Source organism: Heteronotia binoei, chromosome 1, assembly GCF_032191835.1.
Source record: "Heteronotia binoei isolate CCM8104 ecotype False Entrance Well chromosome 1, APGP_CSIRO_Hbin_v1, whole genome shotgun sequence".
Classification (NCBI taxonomy): Eukaryota; Metazoa; Chordata; class Lepidosauria; order Squamata; family Gekkonidae; genus Heteronotia; species Heteronotia binoei.
Window position 1 is genome coordinate 97870210 of NC_083223.1, and position 11193 is coordinate 97881402.

Consider the following 11193-nt stretch of genomic DNA (forward strand, 5'->3'; position numbering starts at 1 on the left):
ACTATAAAAATTAATTTCAAATAACTGATTTAACAGGTGCTGTAAACTGCCAAAGAACACAAGACATGATAAAATCAATTATAAAATTTAAAAGTGGTATTATAGCTATGATTATTTCCACTGATGAAAATCATTTAATTGATGCATCCATTTAATCATTTTATCTGCATACAATGCAAGAAGAAAATAACGGTACTATTGCAATGAACACAATGTGTTCTCGCACAATAGTCATTAATTTAGCAGACATTTCCACAGGATTGTACCTTACCTCTTTTCTCCCAATGAAGCTACTGCACTGCCCTTTCCAATATATGTAACAATCTTAGTTGTCAACTGCCGTACTGTTAAGCGAATATACTGAGAAGTGTTGGATCTAAAACATAACATTGGCCTCTCAAACAACAACAAAAGACTTGTTTTTTAAAAATCAGTGGTCAACATCTTTGGAAACTTTAACAATCCCATTACTTTTTGCTTTCTTGGCTTTTTTCAGTATGTCACACTTTTTTCTATTGGGACGTCTGCATCTTTCATCGATACTCGGTATACATTCATAATGCCACACTTCATCCATTTTCTCAACAGGATAAACAGCTTCAACATAATGACGGATTAGTCTCAGCCTGACTGGATCGAGCTGCTTTTTATTACAAGCCCCTGAATGGTTGTATTGCAGTCTGAGATTATCTGAAGTAAAAAGCTCTGGAAAAAGCCTTACTAGAAGTCTGGCAGCAAAGTTACCAACTGAAAGGCTCTGCTGTACTATCTCTCTTACTTCTTTATCAGACAGCAGATATAAAGAAGGCACAGGAAAGTCTGGAGGAGGAACAACAAGTTCCTCAAGTGGTATCTTGCAAAAATCTTTGTTGCTTCTTTCTGGAGGCAATGGCGGTCCTTCAAATTCTTCTTTAAATCTTTCTGGGTTTATTGCATAGGTCAGAAATTCTCTCCTTTCAGGTCCTGGCATGTGAACTTTTCGCTGCAATTGGTATGAACGCCTCTGCTCAGTATCTCTGCGACGACATCTCTCATCAAGTTTCCCAACAAATTCCAGTGTCCACACTCTGTCATTTTTAGCTCTTGGGTATAGCATTTGCACATAGTGTCGAATTAATTTAATCCTAACTGGGTCAAGTTGTTTCTTGCCCAAAGATCCACTACAATTATATTGCTTCCTTAAATTTTCATGAGTAAACAATTCAGGAAATAAATGAACAAGTAATCGAGAAGCAAAATTGCCTATAGACAAGCTGCTTTCATATATATTCTTAAGCTGTTCTTTGCTTAACAGATAGTCTGGGATAGAAACATCAAAATCAGGGAGAGGGATGTCAAGTTTATCAAAGTCTATAGGCACAAGCCAAATCTTTTTTGACCTTCTACCTGGCCTTTCATACTCAAAATTATCTTCCACTTTTATAACAGAAACATCATCAGGCAAACTATAAGAATCATAGCAACCATCTCTCATCTGTTCACTCTCACTGTCATCCATGGACATGCTTTCAAGTTCATCATTTATTCGTTGAACACAATGCTGTAACCAGGCTTTCCTCTCCTGCATAGAAGGAAAGTAAATTTCTGTGTACCTGCGGATTACTTGCAGTCGTTGAGGGTCAAGCTCTTGTTTCCCACTTTCTCCATAACAACTGTACCTCTCAGCCAACTTTCTGTGATCAAAGAGTTCAGGGAACAATCTGTGTAGCAAAAATACACAGAATTCTCCAGGAGAAGAAGCTTCATCTAAAAATTCATTTAGGTCCTGAGCATCAAAAACCCATTCTGAGGCAATGGAACTACTTCTGTCCACAGGTAGAACTTCTTCCTCCTCCTTGCCATCAGTAACCTGATCAGTATCATAAAAACCAGAGGACTGACTATTTTCCATGTCCCTTTGAGCCCAAAAACTATTGAAAAAGTCATTGACCTGAGGCAAGCACTCTGCCTGCCAAACAACAGGATTATTCACAGAAGGATAACAAACTTCTACATAATTTTGGATAAGTTGCAGATGTAGTGACTCAAGTTTCTTTTTGTTAAGACATCCACAGGTACTACAGATCCTATTTAACTCATCCTCACTGAAGAGTTCTGGGAAAAGCTGCACTAGTAAACGACAAGCCAAATCTCCAGCAGATGTACTCTGATCCATGATTTGCTTGAGTTCTGAGGCAGTCAGCTGATACTCAGGAGGTGGCCTGAATTCTGCTACAGTGTCTGTGGGGCTGACATGCTTTTTAATTCTACTGACTTCTAATGATAACAAGTCTACTTTGCTGTGAAGTTGAGTCATGTTGGAATTTAAGGTATTCAGTGTGTAGAACATTTTTTGTATCAAAGCATATATGTTTGGATCAGACTCTGACGGAGCAGCTGTAATAGAATTACTCTCTCTTTTTCGTTGCTCGTTCAAAGTCCGAAGATTGGATGGACTGCTAGGATTAACTTTTTCAAACATCTCATAGGAAATGAACTGTTCTGTTCCAGGCAAATTCTTCTTCTCTGTAATTTTGTGAGATATCCCATAAAGAGGTTTTTTATATGATGGCATGACTGTATTATTTGAGGCAGCTTCTTCACAAAGCCATGTTACATTAGGAGTATTATTTTTGTTTGGCTGCTCAACATCTTCCTGAGTAGGTGACCCATCTCTAGTCTTCATGCTTGAAAGAAGCCCCTTTCAATGAAAAAAAAGCATTGATATGGTAGTTAATTTTTAAACAAGTTGCTTATTTGCTATAATGGAATTACAAAACATGAATTACCTGATTTTGAGCAGTGAATAAATAATAGATGCATTGATCAAATTCAACGTATTGATATTAGAGCATTATTTCAACAGCAATTTTGGTTTCTTACTATGTAGCAAAATTTTCTCAACAGGTTTAATTACAGCCTTAAATGTATGTATGGAAGGAGATTGTTCATTAAGTTTTTCAAGAAAACTGAGTGTCACATCTGGCTCTTCCTTCAATTCCCTGTAATTACTGTACAATTCCTTGACTGAATCTGAAATCATCTTGTTCATTAATACAACATAAATAGGATTGTAATCACCACAATAATGATTCTCTGTGTTTTTTTGGAGATGTCATCATGCAATTTTTATACTTATTTGAGTATGTCCACTGTCTATTCTCCATCATATATTCATCACTAAAATGCTGCCTTCCAAAACTAGTAGGAATGGAATATTTCACAGCAATGATTAACTAGGTCAGAATAATTATATTTGCTAGCCATCTTGAGGGCAAAATACACAAATGTAAGTAAAATACTGAATGTAATGGAATCACCTCTTGTGTAAGGCCTCTTTTCTTCACAGTTAAAGTTTCTTGGCTTACTGAACCATCACAACCAAATGAAGTTCGTTTTCGTTTGTTGGTTTCTTGTAGGCAGGACACTAAACCATCTAGTGAGTTTTTTTCAGATCTTGAGATCACAGAACAATCTAAAACTTCATCTTCTTTGTCTGCTTCTACTTTCATGATATTTTTAATAACTGATAAAAGAAAAGTGAGAACAAAAGTTAATAAATCAATATATTAGGCTATTTATTTCAGTTAATTTAAACCCCACCTTCTCCCCAATGTGGCATGCAACTTTCTCTGCTTCTCCATTTTATCTTCACAACACTGAAGTAAATTAGTGTGTATAATTGGCCCATGGTCACCCAGAAAGCTTCCACTGCGAGTGGGGATTCAAACTTGGATCTCTCAAATTCTAGTCTGACATTACACCACGTTGGTTTGCTGCCATATAGATATTCTTATATTACCTTGTTACATAATCATATTATATACCTTGTTACATGTATCATATATACTGTTCACTAAGGAATCAAAATCAAGTGCCAAAGATTAGGACAAGGTGTGATCCTAGCAAAACTAACTACTCAATACTGCAGTTTCTCTATGCCTAAATAAACCCATCCTCACTTACTAAAATGCTGACCTGTAGTTCTCTATAGTGAGAACTAAATGGTTGTACTGTACTGTTCTTGCACCAGGAAGATAACAAGACACAATCAGATTTAACATACAGACCAGAAATGAGTGGACAATGATGTATATACATATAATTATGTCCAAACCTTTTTGTATTTGTTACAATACGTTTATCAAAATATATCGTTATAGACCAGGGGTGTCAAACATGCTGCCTGGGGGCCAAATCAGGCCCCTGGAGGGCTCCTATCAGGCCCCCAAGCAACTGGCTGTCAACTGCTTCCTTTTCCTTAGTAGTACTTTATTCACGGTCATCCGACCAGCTTAATATAAACAGAAACAAAATCATAAAAACAAACCCATCACCTCTTACACAAAGTTCCTTACGCCAACTATTACACATATTGTTAAAAATCATAGCCAAGATTTACATTCTCAATTTCCCTCCTTTCCAACTGAGCAACATAACAGAAACGGGCAATCTTAGTTGAAACATCAGAGTGAGTGTCAGACAGGAGGAAGGCAATCTGCTCATCCTCCGGCCTGCCCGCCAAGGGCCCGAGAATTGGAGAGATTAATCTTGCCCTCAAGTCATTGTAATTTGGACACCGCAAAACGATGTGGAGAGTTGTTTCGACCTCATTGCAATTACAGGGGCACAATCTTTCCAGATATGGGTACCCAGCGTAACGTCCCAAAAGCACCGAAGAGAAAAGTGCGTTAAGTCGTGCTTTTGAGAAAGCTATCCGATATTTTGGGATAGTGATGTTGAAAAGATACCTGGCTGGGGACAGTACTTCAGCTTGCTTCCCTAAGAAAATGTGCGCAGAAAGACTAGCTCTAGCAGATCTCAGTTCCAGCTCAACCAACCTCAGGCGCAAAAGTTCTTTCGCATCCCTCAGTTCCATCATTGCTAGGGACTCAGGGGAGAGATCACAGAGTCTAAAATAATCTAGACACCTTTTCTCCCAAGTTCCCACAAAAGAGTCGAAGAAAATCAGATGGGGAAGGCCACCTGGCTTTGAGAGAACCCTCAAAAAGTAACAAAGGGTGTTTAACCACATAGACGTCTCGATGCTTGGGACGCCAGATTCCAACCTGATGGCAGTGTTTGGCACACAACTGGGAACGGACAGAAGCTTGCGCAAGAGTTTGGTTTGTACTATCTCCAACGGCTTGGTGGTTGAATAAGGGCCAATTTCAGCGCCATAGAGCAACTGGACCCTGGTCTTTGCAGTATGCAGCCTTAGTGCTGCAGGCAAGAATTTGGCCCCTTTAGAGATGTAAAAACGGTAGATGGCATCAGCTGTTCTTTGCGCAGATTGTGCAACATAGTTCTTATGAGCCACACGCTTTCCCTGATAATGAAAAATCACCCCCAGGTATTTAATAATTTTAACTTGCTCAATGGGTTTACCATTTAGAAACCAGCAATGAGCCTTGAAACGTTTGGTGAAGACTAAAACCTTGGTTTTATCTAGATTAATTTCCAACTTTTCCTGCAGACTGGTCTGGGTTAGATGGCGAAGGGCCCTTCGCATACCAATCTGCGTCCTGGATAGTATAAGCACATCGTCAGCATACGCTAAAACTGGAATATGCCGATCGGCGAGCTTGGGAGGATGTAAAGCCAAATCATTAAAGGAGGTTAGAAGTGAGTTTATGTAGAAATTGAAAAGCAAGGGGGCGAGCACACAACCCTGTCTGACACCCTTGTTCACTAAAATTGGTTGGGTTAGATGGCCTTGAGATGAGCATCTTATCCTGATGCCCGAGTTGCTATAAAGGCTAACCATTAGCAACAACAGCCGTCTGTCAATAGACGAAGCTGCAAGCTTGTCCCATAACCTGGATCTGGGTATCAGATCAAAGGCAGCCTTAAAGTCGACAAAGGCTGCAAAGAGTCTGGAGCCCTTTGTGGCCAAATATTTATCAACCAGAAATTGCAGCACCAAAGTCTGGTCAAGGTGGGATCTTCCAGGGCAGAAGGCAGCCTGAACATCGGCAATAATGCCTTGTGAATCCATCCAGGCCGTAAGTTTGTCCCTCAGATGTAAGGCATACAGTTTGCTAATAGCACTAAGCAAACTAATTGGCCTATAGTTCGCGGGGAGTTCATGACCCCCTCTTTTGTAAATGGGCACAATAATTGCCCAGCCCCAGTCGGCTGGCATGTTTGCTGTCTCGTCGATATATGAGAAAAGGGAAGCCAACGTTGGAGCCCACCAATCCCGATGCTCTTTAAGCAGGTCAGACCTAATGTAGTCCCCCCCAGGGGCTTCCTTTTCCTTCTCTCTTGCTTCCTTCTATGTAATAGCTTGCTTTGCGAGGCTTGCTCAATCACACAGGAGCTACAGAGCAAAACTTCTATTTTCTCCATTGGCTGAGGCTCCTCCCTTAGGGAGGAAGGGGTGAGGGAGAGCTTGCTTTGCCAGGCTCTCTCAATCGCACAGCAGAGCTGAGCCAAGCCTCTCTTCCTTCTATGAGCTGAGGCTCCTCCTCCTCCTGGTCCCCCATGGAAGGAAGAAAAGAGCCAGAACATCCTTTGCCTAGCTCCCAGGATCTCATGGGAAAAATACAAAGAAAGCACCTTTAAGACCAACAAGTGCTAATGTTATAAGTTTTTTAAAAAATCTGTAATTGTGTTTGTCTGTGTTCTTTATAAAGTTTACATTTCTGCTACCAAATCTTAAATAGGTACACACATGGCCCGGCCCAACATGGTCTCATTTATGTCAGATTCTGCCCTCATGAGTTTGACACCCCTGTTATAGACTGTATAGAGACTGTATTAATAAATCTTTCGGTCTCATCAGAAATGCTGTTTTATAGTGAAACATTACCTTCATCATTGTTTTCAACATCAAATAATTCAGCTGAATTCATATTCTGTTCTCCTACATTAAAAGAAAGGAGAAAAAGGAAAATAAGCCTAAGCAGAAGATATGGGTCTCAAATGTTACTATGTAGCCACTTGCCCAAATGTATCTCTGGTACACGGGCTAAAAAACACGGGATGCAGCACATTTACTTCCATGTTGGGAATGGGTCTGAATACAGGTACACCTCTACTCTTCCTTCCCCCGGAGTAAACTTATTGAAATCAGTAATCTGAGTCTAGTACTGGTTTTCTTAAGGGGACAGAAAACATCATAGGCTGTTTGAAAAAATGCATTGTGATAGTTTGAAATCTTTCTAGGATCAGCAACAATAATATGTAAAATTTTCACATAATACAAAATTCTAATTACAAAAGAATTTGTGAACTAGTGAACAGTGGCTGTTCCTGACCCCACATTTGTTCTTTAAAAAAAAGTTGACCTTCAGCACAATATTTATGATATTTATAGTCATATTTCTCACTGAAAATTAAGATGGGTCACAATATAAACAATGCAATAGTACTAGGATTACTAAATTAGAAAAATAATGCAAAAGAAAAATGCATCAGACATGATACAACATAAACAATGTAGAAAATAGGATTTAAAAAGTTGAAGACAATAAGAGCAGGGTAGACATAATTTAAGCACTAATTACAGTCCTGTTGCTTTTACAAAGATGCACTTTGACCATTTAAATGTACAGCACATATTTTGTTCTTGCTAAATATGTCCTCTTACTGAAATAAATTAGGATTCTCATTCAAAGCTCTCCCATTTGTCAAACTTCAAATTTCTACATGAAAATATGGTGGTGGAAAGTGCCATCAAGTCACAGCTGACTTACGGTGACCTCATACAGTTTTCAAGGCAAGAGATGTTCAGACTGGTTTACCATTGCCTGCCTTTGTGCAGCAACCTTGGACTTCCTTGGCAGTCTCCCAGATCATGCTTAGCTTTTAAGATCTGATAAGATTGGACTGCCCAGGGCTATCCAGGTACACCTGAAAATATACTTCCTGCATAAACCTATGTAGTCAAGAACTAACACTGCATATCATGCGATATTTATAATTTCTTAGAGATGATCTGACAATCTGAAGGCCTTCAGTATCATTAATTTTTATTTATAACTGTGGCATTAGGAAAAACTTCAGAAATAGGTTATTTTCACACTATTTCAGTCCCTTTCCCCTCCTTGGCAGGTAACAGAATATATATGTAAAATGCAAGCAAGGCAATTGATATTGGTTCTTCAAGGGTGGCACATAAGTGATGGATGTGACAAAAGCAGCAAATTCTTACCCAATCCAAATGCCACCCACATATCAAGGAGCTGGATAGTCAGGTAGCAGAATTTGTTAACAAGAATGGAACATCTGGTCTCCAATACAAATCTTTTAGCACTATAAACAAATTATGAACTTAATCTACAATCCTGTATTAGCTTCCTAATTATTTCAGACACTGGAATTTTAGAGCCTATTACAGATTCTCATTTTGCGATATGTGCAGCTTTGCCTGATTTATACATTGTATGTACAGCCTTAGTAAAACATACTCCTTTCTGAGGACCAAACTTGGTATAGTCATTGTCCATGTAAAGGACACAACTCTGTACTGTATAGTGATCTAACTGATATATGTCAACATTGGACAGATAATAGACAATGATAGCGTGATCCAGCACTACTCTTGTGCTTTAGAACAGGGGTTCCCAATGTGCCTGTGGCACCATGGTACCCATCAACACTTTTCTTGGGGTCAAGTGTTTTTTGAAAGTGGGTGGGGCCAGGAGTTCTTGCCCAGGTAGGCTTCTGCTCTGCCTGCGAAGATCTGATTGACTGTGTAAACTACAGTAACACTGTTTCAGTGGCAGCCACCACTACAGTGTTGGTTTTATTCTCTCACTGCTCTGAGTGTACTTGGGCTTCTTCTCTGGATGTGGATATGCCTCCTAGGGCAGCTATTTAGTGGCTGGATGTGCTTCCTGAAGCAGTCATGTTGTGACTGCATCCACCATCCTGTGACCGAATTCCAAAGGGGCCTGCAGGTTGGGGACTCCTGTTCCAGGGTGCAGTTTTAAGAACAGGAAGCTTTTTTGATAATGTGGATATCTGGCATTGGTATTCATAACATTATTCTAGAAGTCTTTGCGTAGTATGTTCTAGCTTTCAAAATGGGGAAAAAATAAAAAAGCAAAATCTATGGTATGTAGAGCAAATCAATGACTTCTAATATCAGTTTAGCATTTGGCCAGAGTAGATTTGTCATGGAACACGGAGAGTACTAAAAAACTTTCCTAAAGGTATGGTAAGCATGGCATGTAGGCACCATTTTAGACTGCATGTTAAAAAAAAATACTAGGTTATACACTTCATAATATCCTGGATTTCATCATAATTCTGAAACAAAATCTGAAAGTTTCTTGTCTACATATAAGAGATGCAAGAATCAAAATCTGGGGACTTGACATATCCAGTAATGATAAATGCACTAAAAAATCTGTGTATTAATGCCACTTAGACACAAGAGCTGTCACATAGCAGTGTTGTACTTCCATGCCCAGTCTCCTTTCTGTCTTGCAGCTATCAAATAGAACCACAAGAGCTGCTGCACTGTTACTTTGCTGTAAAAACACAGTGCACCACTGTGACAGCTTTTTGTTTGACAGCAACTAGCTGGCTGTGTGCATGCCTCAGCAGAATATGACTGTCCCTAATCATTTGTAAGAATCAATCAAGTCCACAACCTACCTTCCAAACAAGATAAGTCTCAATGACTGAAAACAAAGATAAAATGATGTAAATGTTTTATAGGGCATGGTTTTGGATGGATGTGAAGAAATACTAAGGTATCAGTGGCATGTGCTCATGGGTAACGGTCACCACAATTTAAACTATTTTGTTTTCATCGTTAGAAATAATTAACAGTAATGATTATACCACTAAGCCTATATGAATGCACCAAGGAAGAAAAAACGAACTTCGTGATGATTAACTTGGAATCTCCCCTTCCCAGCCCGATGACCCAGGCCAGTTGAAAGCGGCAGCGTCACCCTTCACCTTTGTCAGGCAGGCAACCACGCCACGGAATTGACCAACATGGTGAGAAAGACACTGGGCGCGCGGGAACTGAGTCCGCTCCTAACAGCTCGAGGCAACTCTGATTCGCAGGATCACGTGGCCACACTCGGCTGTCCCCAGAATAGAATGGACCGGGGTGGGGGTCGCTTCATTCTTCCCCCCGCTCCGCCACCACTCACGCCTGAATTGTAACTTGCCAGGTGCGGAAAGGAACTAAAAAGCCAGCTCCTCCGTCGTTTAAAGAAATAACTATGCTGGGACTGAGACGCGCCACAATCGAAATGCCAATCTGTTGCAACCAGAGCAGTCTCTAGGCAACAAGAGCTTGGAGGAAAGAAAAGACGAGGGGAGGTGGTGAAGTGTTGCGAGGAAGGAAAGGCTGCCGTGGCTCAGCTGCTGCCCACTGAAGCGCCAGCACGAGTTACGATCTAAACCCTTGTTTCGTAGCGAAATCCAGGAGCCCGTCGCAGCTGCATCTTCCGGATCTCTCCCCCCCTCCCCCAGTCTATGTGGCAGATGGTAAAAGGGGGCCCGTGAGAGAACGATCCGTTCCACTCCCTTCCGCGCGAGCTGCACCACAGCAACGGTTCCAACAGACGTCAGGCTCCAGGGACAGGGGCCTACAAAGGGGAAAAAGAAGACAGGCAGGGCGACCCCCAAAGTACGTGGGGAGAATCATCGCCGCAGACCGCATATCCGGGCCCGAATTCCCTAGCTAGACGAACTTGGGGGCGGGTGCGCTTACCTGGGTCCTTCTTAGGCACTGTGGAAAAGGAGGGTGGTGGAACCTATTCTCGGGTGGGTGATTTTTTCGCGCGGCTGCGGCGGCTTGCGCCCGTGTCCTCCCCTCCCCCTAGCTCTTTGTGTGTGCGAGGGTCCGCGCGCTGCGCTCTCGCGTGACGTGACGGGACCGTGTGTCATTTCCGCACAAGGACACTGAGCCCTGAGGAACCACTGCGGCCACCCGGGACAGGGAATGGGGAGGGGGGGAGAGAGGCGGGCTGATGGCTGTCGAGGCGCCACAGCGCGCGCGAATGTGTCGGCCTCTCCTTTTCACACGCACAACCCCCCCCCTTCCCTCGCCCCCTGTAAGCCCCGCCCCCTCCTCGTGGCAATACCTGGTGAACCCGATAGGGCGAGCCTTGCGCCCCTTCATCCTCGCCTTCTCCCCACGCCCACAGGCCCCTCGAGAGGCGGCTGGGCCGCACGAGTCGAGAGGCTGCAGGGCGGAATTTCCGTGAGGGAGGGAAGAGAAGGCGCGCGTAACAGTGCAAC

The 11193-nt window shown here is 41.8% G+C and overlaps 1 protein-coding gene across 1 annotated transcript; it reads right to left on the reverse strand.

Moving 5' to 3' along the window:
* Positions 1-217: 217 nt before the first annotated feature.
* BEND3 (BEN domain containing 3) lies at positions 218-10955 on the reverse strand. Its single transcript, XM_060237773.1, has 4 exons — positions 10664-10955; positions 6794-6847; positions 3300-3505; positions 218-2680 (listed from the first exon to the last, which is right to left on the reverse strand). The coding sequence occupies exons 2-4, from the start codon at positions 6834-6836 to the stop codon at positions 431-433; spliced, it is 2499 nt and encodes an 832-aa protein (XP_060093756.1). The 5' UTR covers positions 6837-6847; positions 10664-10955; the 3' UTR covers positions 218-430.
* Between the last annotated feature and the right edge of the window lie 238 nt (positions 10956-11193).